Source organism: Mugil cephalus, chromosome 7 (genome assembly GCF_022458985.1).
Source record: "Mugil cephalus isolate CIBA_MC_2020 chromosome 7, CIBA_Mcephalus_1.1, whole genome shotgun sequence".
NCBI classification, from domain to species: Eukaryota; Metazoa; Chordata; class Actinopteri; order Mugiliformes; family Mugilidae; genus Mugil; species Mugil cephalus.
This window is the reverse complement of record NC_061776.1, coordinates 22605928-22628999: the sequence shown is the minus strand read 5'-3', so window position 1 is coordinate 22628999 and position 23072 is coordinate 22605928. Positions and strand designations below refer to the sequence as shown.

Genomic DNA, 23072 nt, shown 5'->3' with positions numbered 1-23072 from the left:
ACGGCTCCCCTATCCGCAGTATATCGCTGGATTTCGCGTCTGGGTGATCTATCCCGAGACTTTCAAATCACTTTCCAGAGACAGCAAACCATAAAACACAAGAGAAAGTTTGTGAGCCAAACCACCAACTCTTTTATTTACACTGAAGCTTGAGTCACACTGAGGAAACGGCCAGTGCTAAACCACTGGGTGGCATGTGACAGATTCAAAGACAAGTCAGTTTGCTTTTGGCTTCAGGGAAAGAAAAGAAGTGCGTTCATAGTTTGCATTTATACATCCGAGTTCTTATTTTTAGCAACTTCATACAAATGCTCATAATAACGAGTCATAAAAGGCTCCTGAACAAAAAGGCTGTGGGCGTTTGGAGAAAACCAGGAGAGAGGAGATCGTTCAAAAAAAAATAAAAAAATAAAAAAAACTGATCTGAAGGTTGAACTGGAGCATTTCAGGTCTGTTCGTCACATATTAATCCAGGAGTTGGTTCCCCATTGGAGCCATTTGGTCTAAAGAACAATAATGGAAATAAATCTGTTCAACAGATCATTCAAATTACTATTTCAGAGAGTCGGCCGCGTGTAGTTTGGTGTAGAGACGGTGTGGCTCCCTGCACTCAGTGAAAACGCCAGAGCAACATCACAAAGAAGAAGAAGAAGGCGAAGGAGTGGACGGCCAATCAGACTGCAGAGCACTGAGACCTCCTGTTGGAGCTCAGATGGACAAATATGAAGAAAGACGCTGTTAAAACAGAGGCGGAGGGCAGAGAAAGAGAAGGGGAGGTGCTCAGTACTTCTTGAACTCGACGTCCTCTGGTGGGCTCACTTCCACTTTTCTCTTGGCCACGTCTTTCCAGTTGGTGCTCAGGACCGTACCACCTGATTCCATCTGCACAGGGAGGAGAGACACGAGGAGGAATCAGAGCAGTGGAGGGGTCATTAGCAGTTACGCAGCTTCTTCTCTCTGCTCAAAGATTCCTAAGGCTTAGATGAGGCCACTGCAGCATTTTTGGTTCCCTAAGTACTGATGAACAAGACGTTTACAGCTCATTTGCCTGTTATTTCACAATAAGCAGATAAGTCAAATAAATCACTGATACTCTCCTAAAGGTCACATGCTCTGTGACGTTTAAGGCAAATGCAGAAACAACCGCTGCTTGTACTCCAGCACTCTGAGATCACATTGTTAATAAGACAAAGAATCCTGACACACTCCAATCATCAGGCAACATTTAATTGCAATCATTCACATTTCCTTCCTCACACTTATATTTACAGACGCTCATTAACTAGGCAATCTGCTCCTATTGCATCAGGCAACATTGTACATGTAGCATTCCTTTAAATTAAAATTATGTAAATTGCGTAAATAAGAGCTAATGCAGCTTTCTGTTTCATGGCTTTGTTTCTGCTTTAATTAAAAGCTCTCGTCTTGTGGTAATTGGGACAAACGGACATGTGTCTGCATATTTGAGGTTGTGGTGTTGTTCTCTGATCAGGATCTGGGCATGTTAGAGGAGTTATTACCCAACAAGAGAAGGGTTGTTTCAGTCATTACGCATCACCGCTAATGATTAGCATTTAGCTCAAAGTAGTGCTGTGCAGATTCACAGAGAAGTTTCTAGACTCTTAATCTTGTTCGTTCAGGTGATAAAAGCAGAGCTATGCTGTAACCTAAGTGTGAAATGTTTATTACTGCAGATAAATAGGTAGTTTGCTAGACGACGGAGGGAAGGACGACCATTGGTGTTGTTTCCAAGTGTGTGTGGACCTAGTGTGGTGTGTCCCAAACTGTTGGCACTTCTAGGAAGCCCTGTCTGTGTATTTTGGTCGATTGAGCAAACTGAATGATTGTGGAGTCGGTCAGCGAGAACGATTACTCAGACTGGCTGCTCAGCTTTGCGAAGCTTAGAGAAACCGACGAAGGTAAACAAATGTCTAAGTCAAGAGGGCACACGGAGAAGATGTTTTTAATCTCATCTGAACATTTCAAAAGCTGAGGCCCAACTGATGGTGACTCAGGAGAGGTCAGCGCTATGTAACGGTTTACGTCCACAGCCTCAGAGATAAAACAGAACAACAAGTCTTTGAAATGATCTTTGTGGAAATGTACATGTGTGGAAATGTTATTTTGAAAGCTCAAACTTCTTTCTTTCTTTGCAGGAAAAACAGCAGAGCAAAGAAAAAGATTAGGTGCTGTGAACCTGATGAGACACTGGTGTTCTAAATGATTACAAGTTTGATTCAATATGGCCTGTATTTGTATGTGTACAACATGTAAATGACAGCATAGATTAATACCAGTAAGGGAAATAAACTTTTCAGAAGCTAATGCTTCAGAGTGCAAATGGTGCTATTCAATGAGGAGTTTTATTTCCTAAATTTCCATAATAGAAGTTGTGGTTCCAAAGTTAGTGCAAGTTAACTAGAAGAAGGTCGAAAAACACTGAATGTTTCATCTGAACTGAAATGAATTTTCTGCTTTTTTGTTTTTTGAAAATTGAGAAAAAAGCTTTTCTACTAAGTTGAGAACAATAAAAACAATGTGTGCCATTTAAATGCAGTACTCACAAAGGATTTGTTCATGGCCCGCTTGACTTCATCCGAGCCGTCGGTGTAAATCTGCTGAAAGAGTTTATTGAGCGCCGCGTCTCCTTCCAAGTTCTCGTTTTTCTCCTCCTCACTTAGGGCCACCACCATCTTGTCCCATTTGTGGGTGTAGTGGGACGATGTCGGGTACTGATCTGACAGACAAAGAAATGGTTAGTAAATAACCTGATTAATAAGACCTACTGATTTCACTGAATCTATTCAGTTCATGAGTTACCAATTTGATTCTGTTTGACTCATTTGCAGATAGTTATGAAAGAGATTTTCATGAAACTAATGTCGTCATTGGTTAACTTGTAGTTTCACATCTTGCATACGACTTTGCTTTTGTCCAGATTCACTCTTTCATCATACTCCACACATCAGCTTTTATGCCTCAGCTGTAGCTTTTGTTAGTTTTGGATCAACCTTACATGTGAACCACTATAGGAAAAGTCCATCTGAGGATATTTATGGAATTTTTAGTTATTCAGTTTTTGTTTTAAATGCAGCCCTAATGATTAGAGATTTCACTTTAATAGTCTGGTTGTATAGATCCCTTTAAATCCAACTGAACATGATCAGGCCAGCATGTTGTAGTAAATTTATTCTGTTGGGGCTGTTTCTCTGGTTATTAGTGGAAAACTAGTGGCCATGTTAACACAATGAGTATACAAAGAATCAGGGAGATTTTGAGCCAGTTAATACAGTGAGTAGTAGGATCTAATGGGCGATAAAGAGCTAAACAAACCAGGTCTTTCTTTTTTGTGATGTTCAAATATGTCTGTGAAGACTCTTGGTCAGAAGTAGCTTTGTGATTTCAAACATTCATATGTACATTTATAGCCGAGCCTGTGACTGACTTGAAAAAAAAAAGTTGTATCATCCAATTAACCCCACAAGGAAATAACTGGCAGGTCTGAACTAATTTCATTTACTTTGCCACAGAATCATTCAGCTCAGACAGAGCAGCATTGTGATTTGATTTCTATATTTTCTAGATGCAATACGCCCACAATAATCCCAAACAAGAGACGGAGAGGGAGGTCGGAAAATGTAATCCAGACGAAGATTTACATAAATACAGCAGCAGACACATGGGAGACAGAATCAGGCCAAGTGTGGACATACTGCAATGTTATCCCATAATCAGATGTCAAATGCCATGTTTAAATGTAACAGCGGTCCAAGTCATCAGCAGCCACTAATAAACAAGGCGTCCTAGACCCCCGAGTTGGAAAAAAGATAGTTTGGCTGCCCACTTAACTTTTACTCCTCCATGCGCACACACACTTACATAAGTAATTAATCCTGTCAGTAATAGGAATGTGTGGGCTAAAACACTGAGTCATATTATGCTGTCATACCTTTCCCTCTCCCTGCCTACTTTCACCGTCAGACTAATGAAAGACTCTAGCGGGGCTTGACGGCCCACTCTCATTTTAGTGCAGAACAGACAAACACAGGAGCTTATATTGATCCTCGCAGAGAGAGAAAGACAGAAATAAGGAGAGGTCGGGGGGAAAGGGGGGAGAAGGAATGTTAAGAACTGAGACAGGAGCACAGTTGGAGAGGGAGGGAAGGGGGCTGTGGACTGACTAGGATTGAAGTGTTTGATGTTGGACTCCTGTCCTTCTCCCTCCAGCTTCTCCCATCTGATGGCTTCTGTCTTCTTCATCTTGATCTCCACCTGACAGAGGGAGGAACGAGAGGGAGAGAGGGAGATGACAATGTTTAACAAAGTGTTCGTCTTTGGCGCGCGGGACAAAAATAACGCCGCCATTACAGTGACATGTTAAAAGTGCAGGACATCAGATCATCACTGAGGCCAGAGAGACTGTCTTGTTCACAGCCGTCGTCAACTTAAGCCTGAGAACGCGTGTTTGAGGTAGAGAGAGAGGGAGAGAGAGACATCAGGGATATGCGGGGGCACAGCTCAATCTCAAACCTCACTGACAGACATACTGCACTAACGAGATGCCTGTCAGCCAGAGGGCCAGTGTGAGAGACGGAGGGGGTGGGGGGGGTGGGGGGGTGGGGGGGGGGGGGGGGGGGGGGGGGGTGAAGAGAGGGGGAGGACGGCGGGAGATCCTAATTCCACACAGCAGAATGTGATCCAAATCATTACACCGGGAGAACATGGGAGAGAAGGAAAACAATGAGAGGAGAGAGGGCGCGGACGCACGCTTTTAACACTGAGCTGCATTGACAGGGCACATAGCAGAGAGACACGCGAGCAGCAGCGACATGTGAACCCCCCCCTCCCCCCCCCCCCCCACACTCACACACACAGACCACCCCCTACCACCCATTAACGGTGGGTGCTCGTTTGATATGTGCGCACGTGAAAGACAGAGCTGGCGATGTAGGTGCAATTAAGGAACATTTCTGCTCTGCTGGGCGATGTGATGATTCATTTATGAGGGTGCCGGAAGAGAAGAGGGGGAACCAAGAGGTAGACAAGCTCAGGGACGAGGACGCAGAGAGGCTCACTGGCGCCGAGCGGAGCGCGAGCGGGGAGAGCAGATTGATGGAAATAAGACTGTATGATCGCTGCTAGCTCCTCCAACGAGGTGATGAGCTAGAGCGAGTGGCAGCGCGCTGATAGATCACTTCGGTGCGTGTCAGCGCTTTCTGCTCCACAAAAGGGCCTTGAGCTCAGCCAGGCATCTGTGCGGTGTCCGAAATTAACTTTTTGGCTCACCTGCGCCAAAGCCGAAAGAACTAAAAACAGACGGCGTCTGCTCGAATAATTCATATTCATCTTTCTACGGAGCGCAGCTGTTTTCTTCAAAGTCATTTTGTGCGTACTAACGGAATCTTCTGTCAATTTGCCAGCTCCATTTTACAGGGAAATTCATATATTTTTTACATCAACTGCAGTAGATGTTTCACTGCGAGTGCATCACGTACTCTATGGTCTCTAGGGTCGAACAGATTTCATCAATATTAATGTTGGTGTCAATTCTGCTAATGAATCCAATTATTTATTGAATATGTTAAGTTACTGGATGTGGTGGCAGCACTGACTGACCATGTGTAGTTCAGACACAGCTAAAATGATAAGCTTACATTAGACTTATTTAAAATCAAAACTATTTCTGACCGGTTATAAGACTCTGGTCATAGTTTAGGCAATGAAACAAAAACACTGCTTACATGAAATCACAGTCTTGCATTGACTGCAAGTGAAATTCAGCCAGATCTTAGATTCTTCTCCATGAATCCTTGTTAAATCTCCTCATAGTTGTATAGTGTGGCATTGATTCGTGAGCATCGTTTAGATGAATCGACAATGTCAGGGGCATGGATCAGTGGATCACAAAAATCAGAACCAGTTTTTGATTCTATTCATCCAACATTTTGCATAAGGGCCAGTGTGCTTCCATGGAAGGGCTTCTCAGACGATTAAACACTGTTTTATAACATCTAGATTATGAGGCTTAAATCCCACATTTTCTGTGAGTTGGAAATTGACAACTGGATGCATAGTTCACGCTCTGATCCTGTTTTTGCTCTGTTCTTGTTCTTTCGCTGTCTGTTAATACTTTGAATGACTTCTAAGAGTGACTGTAAATGTTTATTACTTTCCATTAAATTTAAATAATTTATTGCATCTCGCCAACAAAACACTGCTCGAGTACAAAGATTAGTCAAATAGACTTCCATAAAGGTGAAAGCATTTATTTTGGGAGCTCAGGGTTCTGCTGTTGAATTTCCCACTTATATATGTTTTAAAGTTTTATTATCAGCCTGTAAACACAAAGATCAGCCACATCATTAAAACCACCAACTGATGAAGGGAGTAACATGGATTCTCTCTTTGTAGATGTGACGCCTTCCATGACACTCAAAGCATCAGGCATTTACGTGGACGTTACTCTAATATCGAAGACTGGTGCAGAACAAGAACACACCCCCATGGCAGTGTCAAAGGGGTGACATATGTTCCCCAGATAAGCAACACACACACATTTGATGTAAACAAAAACAGACTGTAGGTGCTGCTGGCAGTGGCCGGGGTCTGCATGGACACCCCGATTGGTCTACAGCCAACCAGCCCCACACAGCACCTGCTGTAATTCACCTTTATATCAGAACCAGCCACTTTTTCAGCACCACTTTTGATGGGCTGCGACTGCTGCTAACCGAGATAACCCCACAAGAGCTGCAGTTTGTTGTTGCAACCCAGCTATCAAGACATCAAAACTCAGCCTTTTTCAAAGTCACTAAAACCCTTCCACCTGCCCATTTTCCTTGCTTCTAACATCAAAGTGTCCACATGCTGCCTAATAAATCCCACCCGCTGAGCGTGCCAAGATGACAACATAATGACTGTTATTCACTTAACCAGTAATTACAAGCAGTCAGTCGTAATGTTATGGCTGATTGGTGTATGAACACAAAGCGGCTAATTGGCACTCAGAGTGCGCCGACTTATCTAGTGTTGCAAACTCCACCAATAGCGAGCAGAAACTTGACACATTGTGGAGATGTGATGATTCATTCAACCAAACATCCCCCTTTAGGTTCACGAGACAATATAGATTTCAACCGTGATCCGTGAGGCTGCGTTTTGTTTCCGACGCACTCAGTTTCAGCTTTGATTTGTGCCTCTGGCAGACTTCTTCTCCATACTGTGCAGACAAGCTACTGCTCATGAGAAACACAGTATTTACAGCTACTAGTCAATCTGAATTACTTGGTACGGTGAACTTCTAAGAACCGATGGACATAACATTAACTTAAAGGATTTGTAAATGATTCAAATGAAAATGAAAATCTCTTAATTCCTTAAAACGTTTGCTTAATAAACTGATTTCACCTACTTAGATTTTCTTAGACAGTATATATATATATATATATATATATATATATATATATATATATATATATACACACATATATATATATATATATACTTACATTTACACCAGTTGCCTGATTACATGTCTTTTTGTTTTGTTTTTAAAACTCATAATTAGACCTCGGTATGTATCAAAAATGTTGATTCCAACATCTAACTCCCTGATAACTGGTTTTTGGCCTAACGTGGTTTTTACACCAGTGTTTGCAATTCAATTAAGTCTCTTTCATCTGTCTTTTATCACGTGTTTACTTTCTGGATTAATCTGAACCTCTAAATGTTTTTATTTTATTATTAAATTTCAGATTTAGATGGTAAAATAATCTTCAGTCTACTTTTCCTCAGAGTCCTTTAGGTTTGCAGATGCGACAACGCTTTTAACGAGGCATCAGGAGCGCGCTACGTTTTCCCTGTTTAAAATCAGTCCGATGCAAAGACAAAGTCTGAGGAGACGCAGGGACCAAAGACTGAGCGAATTAGATGTTATCACCTTAAAATTACCAGCCGCTGCCGCAGGTGCCGTTTATTGTCTTGAATATTTCGCAGTGCTAACTGTGGCAGAACTCACGCCGAGGCTGTGTGTGTGCGTGTGTGTGTGTGCGCTTGTATGCGTGCTCCTGGGCCATACAACATTAATCTGCTGCCACATCTGTGTTTCCTGGCTTTTAAGGAGTTGGCAGGCCAGGCGTCGGGTGTGTGTTTCTCTGTGTGTGCGCTCCTGTGTGTATGACAGGCGAAGCGATGGCTTGTAAAGGGATGTGACAGCAGAGCCACAATCAGGGGCCACCACCCACAGGACCCCAGGGGCTGGACTATCCAATACTGCACTACACACATATGGACGCACACACATGCTATTTACAGAGGGGCACTGGGGTCCCGTGTCACTTGTCACATGTGTTCGCGACCGTCACCCCTGCCCCACCCGTGTCTACTCCGCTCCTCGCCGAGCATCTTCTCCCCTCTTCTTCCAGACGCTTGTGGATTTCAAAACAAACTCGTCTAAAAAAGATGCATAAATGAAATATATACAAACATTCTTAGACGTTGACAGGCATGGAAATTAAAGAGGGGAGACGCCACTTTAGCTATTTCCCAAAAAGAGATGAGTTTGGAGCTGAATGAAAGCGCGAGCGCGGATTCAAAATTGTGCCGAGTGCGTTTGTGAGCATGTGCGCGCGCGTGTGTGTGTCAGCCGTCTGTTCTGATCAAACACACTGGTGTGTAATTGGCTCCCCGTTGTCGTGGTGACCCCTGCGGTTGCAATGTTTGTCATGATGGAGGACAGGAGGAGGTCGCGCTGACGATAATGTGCTAGAGACGACGCTCGCGCTCGCACACGCGCACACACACACACACACACACACACACACTGCACATGCTTAGTTTAAATGGCACGAGTGTGTCGAGAGATTACTGTTCAGCCTCTGTTTGAGTGCGTTTGTGTGTGTGTGTGTGTGTGCGCGCGCATATGTGTGCACCTCACGCCCAGCTTAGCTTCCCCTGCTAAGTTGTCTTTAAAGACAGCGAGGAGCTGGAGCGTAAACACTGTGGAGCAAAGAGTGCAGGGCAGCCCGTTACAGACAGACCGACACCGGTTGTGAATCAACAGCTCTGAGCGCAATGCTAGTTTTTTTTTTTTTTAAACGCTCATTAGGGATGCACGCCAATCTAGAGAAACTTGATTTGCTGATGCCATTGTTCATTTGAACGTCTTCATCCCCCAGTGACTTAAAAAAAAAAAAAACTGCTTCAAAATATTTAAATGAGACGTGACGAGAAAGCTGCTCAGTTTGCTGGAGCCTCCGTCGCTGTTGCGCACACATGCCCACACGCTTCATCTGCAGAGATTATAAAGATTTTGGTGCCATTTCAAACCTTTTGAATGCTGCTTCTGCCGACGAGAGCTTGTGCGTTTGGTGTTAATATGTGAGTGTGGGGGGCCGTGTGCACCCGAGGAGCCCACTGGACCAGGGAACAGTCAGGGCTTTGTGGCAGGGGAGGAAGGTTTGAACGCCCTCTTGTTATCCTAGAGGTAGGTGTGTGCGTGTGCGTATCAGCAAAACGCAGACAGTAAGACAAAAGTTGCGTTTGTCCGTGAGGGGGCTGTGGTGCGATCGCCAGAACAAAGACAACAAACAAGGTTCAAAAAAGGCAAATAATAAAAAAAAAAAAAAACAGTAACAGTATAGAGTTGAGAGGGCGTCTAAGACCATCCTCAGCTGCGGTCTCTCTAAGACTGAGTCCTTGTTTAAGCTGCAACCCACGTGCACTTGTGGTATGCGGTGTCTGCTGTTGCCATGGAAAACTGGGAGAGTGAGTGAGAGGCAGTGTTTTTGAGAGGGGGCAGTTTCTGTGCAGGTCAGTCTCTACTTGGCACAGCGTAGCCAGTGGATTCAATGCCCACACTATACAATGTCAGGTTACACAATGCTCTGACTCAAATTTCTCAACAGCTCTTTGCTGCTTTGACACCATACAGCGTGTTATTCCGGCACCTATGATCTGATTGTGCGCTGCCCTTTCATTTCCCCGGCGGCCTCGCTGAAAAATGAACTAAAATAACTGTCATGTCGCTTTCAGTGGTTCTGTGGCTCGGCTCGTTTCGGGACTTTCAATGATGATAGAACAGCATTTCTTTTTATACGCACGCTGTAAACTCGTTTTCTTTTCTGCTCGTTCACGGATGTTATACAAATACGCTGAAGAAACAATGTATTTCAAGATGTGGCCTCATTGGTTTGAAAGAAACATTTTGGGAAAGCGTAGAGCCTGGGCGGTAAAGAGGTGAAGAGAAAGAATGTTCAAAGTTCCTGATTTTCTGTTGGTTAACTACACACATGGGATAAAATTAAATAATCAAAAGTTTTTTCTATACTCTCCAAATGTTAATGAGCGAATGGATCAAGAGGACAAGGTACTCGCTGTAACCAGAGAAAACAACGGTTTGAAAGAGGAGCAGAAGAAGCCATCTGTGTAAATTGGAAAACCCCTACTTGTGGTAGAGAAGGTGAACTGAGACATAATTCATTATCCGTTCTGAACAGCTGTCCCCAAACGCTTTCAAACATGAGTCTGGAGTTTCTGGCCATTAATGTGCCTTTACAGAACCAGCCACTGGAAGAAAAAACAGCTTCAAAACAAATTCCTCCTATCACACTTGAGTTTCAGGTGAGCGCCACCCACAGATATTCCCATATACAAAAAAAAACACCTAAAAGTGGAGGAGCTGCTGGAGAGTTTGTTTTTTCAGGAACATCTGCGGGTGGTGCGCATTTGAAACGCATGACTGGAGTCTGTTAACAGCCTAATATTCATCTGTAATCAGAGCATTTGTTCAGCTTAACCTGGGCGGCGTCCTGCTTTTTGTAATTAGTGGTACTTTAAAGAAGCTCCAGACTCGAGGTGTGAATAGGTGTTAAGCTTCAAACGCTTTTACATGTGGTTTCCCTGTATGTTGCAAGTATTGTTTTTTTAACAACTCATCTTTTAAAAAGCTAAACTTATACACTCATTAGGCTGGAGTCTGTCTACATGTCACTTTACAAAGTGCATCTCCAACATTTTCTGACTATGTTGAAAAGATGCACACAGGTTACAAGTCTCCTTGCTTTTGCTCTGTTTATAAAACAGCTTGCAGCATTAATGTTTATGTTAAAAACTTACAGTGAAATAAATATACAGCAGAGACTTGAGCTGCGTGTCATTTGGTTTTCAACAAAAATGAAACAGGGTGCCATGGCTCATAAAGATGGAATATAACCTTTAAGATATTTGCATTGTAAAATGAAGACAGGCTACATCAATACTGCAGATGACTAAATTTATCATCCGTATACTAATCATGTTTAACTATAACATACCTCTCCATTTCTATAAGTGGTGCGTGTTCATTTTGTGCATATTATTTTCTTTTCTCCAAAAGGTCACCAGTCTGTTGCTGGGAATGATATAGTTATTATGGAATAAAGATCACTCAAATGTAACTCATATAATATAACTTAATAAGCCCTTTGTTTGTTTTCTGACTTTTTTTTTAAAAAAAAAAGTCATGAATTCTGATCAAAAACAGAGGAAACCAGATTATAAATAAGCCCTACTGGACCAAACTGCTAACACGCTATTTTATATTTCATTATAGGGTCTGTTTTAACCAGTACAGAGGAAAACCAATCCAACTGGATAGTCCTACAATGGGGATCAATAGAGACTATCTTATCTTATCTTATCTTAGCCAGTCAGAGCCATTTTGTCGCCGTTACTCTTCTGTCATCATCATCATCATCATCATAGACCCCACCCAAACTACTTGATTCTCAACAAATTTACTTCACCCCACAAAAGGTTTGTGGCTGGCTTCCAGGCTGTATTTATCCCTAAATATTAGTCATCTTCTATCACCTGAGGGAACAATAAGAGCCTCACATTATTAGTTGTAATATATGGACCTTCCCAAATTATGCATTTACAGCAGCTTCTGAGGAGAAACTAGTTTAAAGGGAGAGAGCAGAGCTTTATGTTGTTCTGCATTGATAAGACCAGACTAATCAATGCCCAAAAGCTCCAAATCCTCCTTCCTAACGATTGAGACAAAACAAACATTCCAAACAAGTCCAACAAAAAGCTGCCTCTTGATCTCCAGGCCAGAACCTGACAGGTGTTTAAACCCTGAATCAGCACACATCCGGCCAACACGCTCATTAACCCACCTTCTTCATAATGCACACTAATTAGTCCATAGTAAAAAAGTGCTCATCCTACTCATTAGGTCCGTAATCACCTTTAACAGTGTTGACGAACTCTCTGCGAGCACAGCCCCTATGAATGTGTGTGCGTGTGTGTCTGTGTGTGTGTAGGAGGGAGGATTTGTGCATATGTGTGAATCTCCCGATAGCCGCTCAGATGAACTACGCTGCCGTCTCCACAGGAGCTGCAGTGTATACAGCGGGAGTGGATTTTCTCATTTCTACTCCAGCTACAGTGAGCTTTGCCAGCCTTAAGGAATTATAGGTAGTGACAGCCTACTTTATACTGCTTTAAATTACCGAAGAGATTAAGATGTTGATCTGAGAGTGGTAACCCTGCACCAAGTAATGATCAGTCACAATTTCAGTAAGCTGCTTAAACTTGCATCGGCACAGTTTTTATCTGTGCCTCCTTTTTTCTGTCTGACACTTAATTCATTAACTTTACTTATATTTACTTTTTTTTTTTACTCAGTGGCAAGTAAGTAATTAAGGGTCAGTTGCTAATTCAATAAAACCCTAAACATAAGAAACTACAATGTCACTGGATGCTCTTTGGTAAAAGGGGCAGTTCAGAGCTTAGTCTCCACTCTTCCCCAGTGTGTACATTACTACATCATATTTCTTTATGGCAACATAAAACATGTTCGCCGATGTTTAACAGTCGGCTCCTTCATTGTCGAGAGGAACCACCAGCACGGCAAGGAAACGCACAGTACAGTGCTCCAAATGATTCTGAGTGAAGTTCAATGACTTCTTATTGACTTTGAAAAACTTTGAAGCTCGAGTGTTTCCATGATCTCACAATGTTGTTTCTTCTCTGTTTCTATTTGTGGATCCTGTAACGTGGTCAAAAGTTCAATTTCCTGCCACAGCTGAGCTTGGTTTGGAGAAAAATATCTGCAAACACTGGCTAATACTAATGTATGAGTGAAACCGCAAACCTACAAAACTCCCTCTAATTCTGAGGTATTGCATTTCTGAACTTTCTTTGTGGCTTGAATACACCTGACATGACAAACTCTATCCTGATAAATGTGTCCCGGGCCGAGTTTGAGGCCATTTTATCGTCTCAGGTTTTCGATCGTTGGGTCGGCTGCAGTCAATGTGTGCAACGCCGCAATAGTTCAACGTAGATTTCAGTCCACGATGGAACTTTTAACACAGCTGGTGTTTTTGACAGTATGCAGGTCTGTGGTTTGTCTCTGCTTCATGGACTTGACATTGCCATGTCTCTAAAAACTCTGTCCAGCTTCTCAAAAACAAGTTAAAATACGAAAAATGCAAAGCTGCTAATTTAAAATGAATAACAAAAGCAAATACCTTGGTGGTGAGGACCTTGAAGCTGCTCTGTTGGGGGACGACAGGGTGCAGGAGGTGGAGATGGAGGTTGTAGTTCTCTCCTGACGCCAGCTGTATCGTGGCAGAGAGCTGGAGACAATACACAAAACAGGTATTAGCCGTTATCCGTCATAGACGGCCCATGAAAGTGCCACAACGTTTGACAGTAAACAATTAGTAAAGCACACACACACACGATGGTGAGGGGTGTATTTAAAGAAGCACTGTGGCCATGAATTATAAAACTATAAATATTAATCAATCTTGTATCAACATTTGAATTGTATTTGACTGAAATCCCTAGAAAACAAAATAAGGAGCGAGGAGAGGTGAAGGTGTCAGCATGTCCATGAGAATAATCATCTGATGTGGCTGGTGTGACAGCCAGGAGTATCCTCACCCTGTCCCCTTCAGCCACAGAGTGACCGGCTACGAGGGGGGGTCAGACAGCTCTTAACAGCCCGTCACTCACTGGCACTCTGGACGTGGGTGGCTTGCTGGTTTACAAGGATGTGGCTTCAGCCAATCTCTACAACTCCTTCCACGCTCAACACTCAGCAAATGCGACGCTTTTTTTTTTTTTTTGATGAAAAATCAACACGTTATCACTTGAAAATCTATGACCGACCACTTCACTAAGACCGTATTCTGATTACGAACAAAAGGAATTTAATAAGTAGTTAATTAGGGATAAAAGCTTAGAAAGTAAGCTGAAGTTGCTTTTGGGCAATTGAACAAAACTATCAAAGGCTCAGAATTAATTTGTAGGAGAATTCCTGCACCATCTGTAGGTACAACTGCTGCGCATTCAGTCACCAGGGAAAGAGACTGGAACCTCTGCCTTTCATCTCTAATTTCTTTTGTATACACTGACCTAGTAAAAAATATATGAACTTATCTCTACTTTCCTCCTCAGAGGGAGCTTAACAAGTGCCTGTGTGATTCAGAGCAAGTGAACTATTTCTTTTGAAATGGGGTAAACTCAGTTTGTTATTCTATTAGGAAAGACAAAGCCATTCCCTGGGGTGCCCCGCAGTTACCCCTCAGAGAGAGGGAAAGAGAGACAGAGAGGGAAAGAGAAAAAGAGAAAGAAAAGAGTAGTGTCCCTGGAGGGCTCTGAAACTGATCCGAGATCAGTTATGCCTTCCATCTACAGACAATTAGGAGGGTTGGAGAAGCTGGGGAGGGTAAATTGTTCTTAGATCTGTACTTTGGGGGCAATGTTAACAAGGCACCACTGGAGGCATAGTTGGGTCCGTGGGGAGTGTGTGTGCGTGTACGTGTGTGCGTGTGCGAGTGTACATGTGTATGAGACCCACCTAATGGGGCCCCCTGAGGAAACAACCAAGAGCTAACCCATCTCTGTTTCACACACACAGACAGAAAACATCGACTTTCTTCACCTCACTGCTGCATTTAAGTACGTGTTTATACCTCTTTTTCCATGAAGTTGACACACACACCGTCCTTGGGTACATTTTTCGCCATAACCGTGACAATGACTTGGGATTCTGTTTGGTACCAGTCGCGTCTGAAAGAAAACAAAAACAGTTCAAAATAACGCAATTGGTAACATGAAGGTCTGAATCTGGTACCAAAACGAAAAAAACAGAAACCTTGCTTTACATATTTATTCTATTTACATCATGAAGTATGGAGCTGCTTTTAAGCACTGAGGCTTCGTTAAGTATTGAGTTGGTATAAAAAAATACAATGAACCGTAAAAACAGATAGGTGGATAGGGCCTATTTATATAAGTGTACTTACTTCACAGGTGGAACAGCTGGTGTCTGCCAGGTCATTCAGCACCCAAGATGGGACGGCAATTAGAGAAGAAGTGGTGAAGAAGCAAATGGATGAAAGAAAAAGCACAAAAAAATTAGAAAGACAACAACAACATCAACAAAGGAGGCTTGGTATGGTTTCTTTCTTTGAAGCCGAAGCATACACAAAGCTCTTGTGATGCTGAGACCAACAATGCCCCCAGGTGGCCATGCAGAGAAACTCACCCTGTTGACGTTGCTGTTTTGTGTCTGATCTGTAGAGAGATGAAAAGAACCGAGTGTTTTTTACAGGTGGAAAAATTCAGTATACCTCCTAATGAGCTAAATGGATCGCAAGTCTCTAAAATATGATCACTGCAAATCAGTACGAGAGCAGGAGACTTGGGACGGAGCCACGGTGTACACGATTCTCAAGATTTCAGCAGACAGATACGCCCCGAGACAGACAGAGAGGCAGACACACAAACACACACACACACACAACCTTGCCACCAGTTTGTTTACTGGTCCATCCACGCCCATCAAAAGCCCTGTGAGCCCAAGCAAGCCTGAACACCGTTTACCAGCATGCTTTCATACATTATTCACTGACTTCATTACATAGAGAGCACAGACAGAGATGAGATGATAGGAGGCGTGTTAATGTTGTCTTAATGAGGTCGAGTTTGAAATGGTGAGAGGGGGGGACTGTTGGAGGGGGGGAGAAAAAAGCAAAAAAAACAAAACACCTCCACATAAGTGTGTGTGTGTGTGTGTCAGTTTGTGCGCTCTGACACATGCAGCATGCCACATATAATGGAATAAACAGGTTCCATGTGTGTTGGCTGGTGGTAAACATACTGTCACCGGAACAACCGACGGTTGCTCCCGGTGTGAGCATGAGCAAGTGTGCATCTGACGGTGTGTGTGTGTGTGTGTGTGTGTGTGTGTGTGTGTGCGCGCGCGCTGTGTGTGAGCAGGCTTATGAAGGAGTTGGATCTCATCGGGGGCTTTCATACATCAGTAACGTTAACTCTGATGAATCATGCCGCTCCTGGGAGTACGTGTGCATGCGGGTGTGAAGCGTGTTTGTCAAAACTCATGCTCTTGTTTACTTGAGATGATCCACAGGGCCCTGGCATCACCAGCAAACAGAAACACACCACAGAGACATGACATGCATCTTTTATTGGACTAAGCAGCGCTGCCTCCACCACTGCGAACACATACTGAAGCTTCGTGAACGCGTGCATGCTCATTTGTTTGATCAGATGGGCTGATCTGCTCCCCGACTGTGCCATTTAGCTTCCAGTTTAAAAGCAGCACTTACTGCAATAGTTACAGTTAAGTCTAAAACTTGCTTGAACTACAAAATAATATTTGCTGAAGACTGTGTAAAGATACTTACTGTCTTTGAACAGTTGACATAATTAAGCGATAAAGTGAAATACAACCTAATGCTTTTTAATTATAAAAATGTATTTCAACTACATACAAGAGGAAAGTATTTCTCCAACCTTGGTAAAAATGCATCCATCACAGACATTAGAGTGGGATTCTTACCCCCCATCATCTCCTCGCACCGCTTGATCCAGACCTCAAATGATTTGTCAGAAACTGCAACAAAGAATAAATGTGTTTTGTCTTTTTTGCAGTGCGCACACAGGGATACACAACACCTTCGAACCCGCTTAAATAATTCAATAAAACCATTACAAACATTCTATGAGGTGTTATTCAATTATTACGTGCTTGGAATAAGTGCTGGGCACTTACAGGAAATACATACATTATGTGCCTCTGCACAAGTCAAGCTTCAGTTTATCTCCACATCTGTCCAGACTCATAATATACTGTGCAGTACATTCTGATGCCACAGTGAAATTTACTTCTGACCTTTAGGATATAATATACTCACTCAATTTTCATAGAACCTGTTAAACTGTATTGAGTACAACTGTATTAGGCTAGACTGAATGTTAATCAGTTGTATTAAGTACAGGCTCTGTGAAATCACATTCCTGAGAAGGATTAAGAGATCTATAAACAAAGGTAGCGTGGGCATTTTTGAGCCTCATCTTTAGGCTTTTCCCACCGTTTCACTTATGTACTTATTTCTGACAAGAAATAACAGCTTCTTGAGAATGTTATACAAATTGCCAGTAAAGTGTGGCAGGGTTTACTGGTCATTTGGTAGGGGACCTGGCAGGGAAACTGCTCCAAACAATACATGCTTGTCTAACATAATGGTCACTTAATCTGTGAGGAAATATAAAAGCGATATTTCTGAAATTTTGAATAAGTACAATTGCACTGTGTGTACATGTTTCCATTGTTTCCATTTGCAAATAAGCCGTGACTCTCATAAAGCCTCGTCATGCAATATCCCATAATTCTGTTAAATTGTCAACACAAAAGACTTCACTTTGAGGAAATGGACTTCAACTCAGCTGGTCACATGACCCCCTGCATCATCTCGAGTGACACCAGTGACGGGGAAATGCGGAAAAAGTGTTTCCGTTGCACTTTTGCAATACACTTTTATATCAATACGTCTGAAAAGCCACCTCATGAGAGTGCAAAAGTGTTTTAGTGATATTTGAGAGGTGTTTAGAAATATAGGCGTTTCCATTACCTGTTTTTTATTGTGATATTTAGGTTTTGCGCATTAGGAGGGGGAATGGAAACGCACCGAATGATGCTGCTGTATATTCTTAGATAATTGATGAATAGAAAATGTGTACACTGGATAATTAGAACGTGAGCATTTATGGGTTGTGGACATGCTTCAGTCACTTTGGAGTCATTAACACAACGCTACATGAAACATGCTGGTATACTGACACAAAACCCTGTTTACAAGCTTTTACTCCTCAACTGACACGTGAAAGAATCTCTTGGATCAAAACTAATCCCGGCTCATTATATTCTTAAACCAGAAAACATCAACAGGCTTTTTATAGCATGATGAATGATATTTTAAAAAAAAAAGACATTACCACCATTTAATTCAACTCTGCTGAATGTTTACATACAGTACTAACAGCCAGCTGTCCATCCTCCGTCAATACGTTTTTAGATGGTGTGTTTTGTACTGTATTTTATAAAGTATTGCTACAATATCTCAAATAATTTCTCCTGTGGAACCAGCTCCCAGCTTGAGTTCATGAAGCAGACACCCTCTCTACTTTTACTGTTAGGATTAAGATTTTCCTTTTTGATAAAGTTTATAGAAGGCCTGGACTGAACCGTCCCTTAGTTATGCTGTTACAGGCCTAGACTGCTGGAGGATGATGCACAAGCTCCTGTCCTCTAATTTCTTCTACTACTGTGTTACTGCTGTATGTCCCTCTCTCCATCTGCCTCCCATTCCCCAACGTACCTGTGATACTGCTCATGATTACAGAAGCTAACTCACCTGTGATAGAACAGCTAAATGTTTCATTTCTATTCAATATCAAACTGAACTGTAACATCACCACTGTGTCTTATATTTGTATCACTTTGAGATTCTACATGTTTGCTTTAGTCAGATATATGTATCTATGACAGATGTATGTTTATTCTTTTCCCCCATATGAGCTGATTTCTGCTCAAGGTTCCTTGAGTCGCCTACATGCTTGCTTTGGGGGTAGAGTAGAGTGGTATTGTTATTGATGTTATATATATATCTACAGTATATGTATATAGGACACTACACATAGTATTGCTGTTGTTTGTTGTTCTAGTACAACTGTCAAATTCATAATGTAGCTAAAAGAAAAGCCACTATAAAACAAATGGACTTGTTTGCATTTTCTTGACCACCAGGCCTTATTATACCCAATTTAAAACAAAAAGTCAGCTGGCAGCTTGTAGGCAATGCTGTTCATAGAGAACATTGAGTATTTGTAGCCGTTACAGTGGTTCCCAGAAATCGTGTATATTTTAGGTGTCCATAATACATGTTTAATAGCAGTGAATAACTACAGTGGTTGCATTGGACACCATTAATGAAGCAGACACAGTAGTGCTGTGAACAGTAGTTGGTAAGGTGTGGCATTAAGGAACTGGTACTTGAGGCCAAAATAGGTTGTACTCACCATCCAGCTGGTGTCCCTGAGTGAAGGCTGCATGCGCTGACTCATAGTGGTTCAGGTGGTACTCTGCTATTCTGCAGTTGGGCGAGAAAAACATGTCATAGCTCCTTAGATCAGATCATCTTGGAAAAAGAGACCTCCTCTGTGCTTTGTGACAGAGCAATGTGGACAATCACACCAACTTTCTCACCATGTACAATGGATTTGGTTTTTACTTTCATTACAAACTTATTATGTAGTTTCAAGAGTTGACATCTTCAGCAGAATGTCAGAACCACTGATGCTTGTCTTCAACAACAAGGAACACACTTTAATATTACAACATATTTTACTTTATAATAACTGGCAGACACATCATTCTGTTTTATACAGGTTGCAACCACTAATGTTTAAAGATCTAATCTAGATCCCAGTAAGTAAACCAGTAGGTTTCAGTTACATGTTTGTCGATTTGCTTGTCTTTCTATCTGTAGATGATGTCCCAGATGTCTGGACCCTTAAGGATTTCTATTAATGCCTTTTTCTATGGGTCCAGACTTCTGAGACACCCTGTAGAGGTGTGTGTGCTTGTGCCGCAGGTAGTTTGTATTCAACTATGTTTGTATTTTCAACTATGAAAATCAGTTCTAAAAAAACTGTACAAATTGGGATTAAACACTGAGATTTTCTCAAATATTCGTTATTAAATCACAGTACATACCCTGTTCGCATGAAAGCTAGAGGGAGGCTGGGTTGTAGCTGTTGTGCTTTCTTTGCATCATCAGCAGCACCTGTGTGAAGAAAGAAAAACTGTATTGTTAGTTAGTCATGCAGTGCATATACATTCATTTGTCATCCTCTCATTTCTCTAGTAAAGCCAGGAAGATACTATACTACACAAGTCCTTGGATTACCTTGGATAGTAATCAAGAGTTACCAGACCTCACTCACATATTAAACATGCTGTGTCAGTTATACTAACACAGTAGCCAACAGTGATTTAAGAAATGATTATGTTCTGCAAGAAAAAACAATGTGCAGATGTAGTATGTGGACTTACAGCTGTATTTTTTTAGAAGGATGTGGGCGTAGGCACGCTGGCAAAAAAACTCAGCGTTGTCAGAGTCTCCCTGTAAGGCTTCATTGAGCACCTGAAAGAAAACAGACGCCGTTCACCTAAACATATACTGGTCCTGGAACAATCCAGAAAGAGTTTTATTAATAACTGTGAGAACTGACGAGCACGGCAGCACTGTTTTGGCTACATTGCCAACATTGCCTTTCATGGGTGGACGTCTCTAAAGGCAAAGCGTTAATCAGAAAATGAAACTGTGAATCTGGCGATTTTAAGTATCACGAGTGGTTTGTGTTTAGCCTGAAGTTCAGTGATAAGTATTCAGACTAAACGTAGCTGTACTAGTCAGCATCGTGCGGTAACTTTTAGTCGTCTAACAAATGAAATAATCATAGCGAGAGTGTGCTTCATGTCTATGTACAGTATACATGATGAATAAATACCGGCCGGTGCTAATATCTGATTGAACTAGACTACATATGTGTGTCATACTGATAGTGTGGTGTTAAATGCTACCGCTATGCAACATTAAAGTCCACATGTAGTGACACACAACACAATGTGTGAACTGCTAACAAAGGAACGTTAAGTTATTAGTTGTATACACAGCGTGCTGTTTTGAAAGGTGATGCTAGCAGGATAGGTTAGCCAACCTGGTCAACATGGTACAGAGCCACAACCAGTGCCATCTTCACAAGCATCAACAGCACGATTAAATGTATTTTACAATGCACCCGGCCAGACACATTTAAGGCAAAGGAGATAGTCAAAAAGGAGCCACTAGGTATCAGGTAACACAGCTAACTGTTTATGACTAGCTAACGCTAATGTTTACCTCCAGCGCTTTCTGCGGATCCTCGTCAATGAGGCTATCGGGGAAGCTGCTGGAACCAAAGAGGAGATCAACCATTAACCAGCCGAACGGAATCAAGATCAAGACAATAAAATAAAAACCGAATTCGTGTGTTTTGTTTGACTTGCCGTTGGGTTGCCATGGGTTTGCTGCGAACAAGTGTTTCTGGAGTGACAGGAGGAAAGTTCTAGATGGAGGGAGAGAGAGGGAGCTGCTGGGAACGTGAGGCGGCGAACAACTCGAAGAAGGCTCGTCAGCACTGCTCATTGTGCCACCGCGCCACCTATCGGCCTGGCAGACTCGCTCCAAACGACACACGACCAAAATGACGGGGGTTAAGCAAAACGGTCATTTTTGTATTCAAGTAGCCTCTACACATTGTGAGTTCATATACTTGAGTGATTGGATGTATTTGTTTATTCCTTAAAATGGAAGAGTTTGTATTAATGAACGTTTACATGTTAGATTATAGCCATACAGGTTATTTTCATCTCACCGGCAAAAGCTGGGTCACCAAAGAATGATATTAATTTAATTAAAATGTGCAAATATCCCTTTGTTGCTAATTCGACTATTGTTATACTATACTGTTATACTACACATACCCCTCTGACACCAGCACACAAAACTGCACAGTACAACACGACTATATTGCACATTTCCCTTGATCACTGTTGCGCATGATGACGTTGCACATCTCTCTTAAACACTATTGCACATAACTCTATCTTCATTACACATAGATACACTATAAATGTCCCTTTAAAACTATTGTGCCTATCCCATTATCACTATTGCACATAACCCTTTCATTAAACATGATTGTATTGACATTGCACATCTTTCTTGACTGTACATATCCCTTGCTTTATTATATATAATTACACTATAGTTACACAATACATGTCCTTTTAACAATCTTACCATGTTCCACTATTACTGTTACACAAGAATAGATGGCACAAAGCCCACGTCTACATATTTAAAAGAAATTACTCACAATCCCAGAGAACAAGCCCCATCAATGGATGAACAAATTCACAAAAGGTCATTATTACAGTTCTGATTATCTAAAAGCCATGCTCTGAGATGTTAATTAAATGAGGTGAAATATGGTAGCTCACCAATTGCATAACTTAAAAAAAAAGTACACATTACCAGCACACTTATTTAGAAATGTTAAGATGTTGTTGGATTATTATTGTTTAGCTAAATTATATTTATTTATCGAAAAAGCCAGTCAAATGACAGCAGCTCAGTGCATTTAGTCCATAGATCTAAACTATCTCCTGAAGTTCATACAGAGCATCAGAATGGAAAAGAATGTCATTTTTTGGTGATTTTGAACATGGTGATGATGTTGGGTGAGTATTTCACAAACTACTGGAATTTTTACACACAACCATCTTGATGGTTTAAAGAGAATAGTCTGAAAAAGTGAAGATATCCAGTGAGCAGCAGTTCTGTGGGTGACGAGGATACCTAAATGCACAACATGATGAACCTTTAAGAAGACTGGCTACAGCAGCAGCAGAAGATCACACCAAGTGCCTACAAAACTGGACAATAGATAGATGGGGAAAACGTTGCCATGGTTCTCTCTGGGTGCCCTGGCTGAGCTCAGTACTAGCAAGGTGCAACTGACAAGTTAAATAAAAAAATAGGTGTCAACACTGTTAGTTAGCATTTCCTTTTACTTTACTGATATATGTCTGAAACAGAATAAAACGAAACTTTGATAAAACACACGTTAAACTTTAATGCTCATGATGCTGATGCTAGTAAACT

At 41.8% G+C, this 23072-nt stretch overlaps 1 protein-coding gene across 2 annotated transcripts; it reads right to left on the bottom strand.

The window, feature by feature from the left end:
- Positions 1 to 108: 108 nt before the first annotated feature.
- sugt1 (SGT1 homolog, MIS12 kinetochore complex assembly cochaperone) lies at positions 109 to 21529 on the bottom strand. 2 transcript variants are annotated; one of them, XM_047589531.1, is made up of 13 exons: positions 21413 to 21529; positions 21267 to 21315; positions 20417 to 20507; positions 20078 to 20147; positions 19381 to 19451; positions 16862 to 16915; positions 15545 to 15573; positions 15303 to 15325; positions 14970 to 15066; positions 13518 to 13625; positions 4182 to 4272; positions 2565 to 2737; positions 109 to 882 (listed from the first exon to the last, which is right to left on the bottom strand). In XM_047589531.1, exons 1-13 carry the CDS (start codon positions 21424 to 21426, stop codon positions 781 to 783), a joined length of 972 nt encoding a protein of 323 aa, XP_047445487.1. In that variant the 5' UTR covers positions 21427 to 21529; the 3' UTR covers positions 109 to 780. The 2 variants fall into 2 exon arrangements, with proteins under 2 accessions (XP_047445487.1, XP_047445488.1); XM_047589532.1 differs by having other exon boundaries at positions 21267 to 21312; positions 21413 to 21526.
- Positions 21530 to 23072: the final 1543 nt, after the last annotated feature.

Coding starts and splice junctions, on each gene's coding strand:
- sugt1 (XM_047589531.1), bottom strand. Junction 19,452..20,077: donor CTAGCTTTCATGCGAACAGG/GTATGTACTGTG, acceptor GCCCAACTGCAG/AATAGCAGAGTACCACCTGA. Junction 2,738..4,181: donor CATCAAACACTTCAATCCTA/GTCAGTCCACAG, acceptor TTTGTCTGTCAG/ATCAGTACCCGACATCGTCC.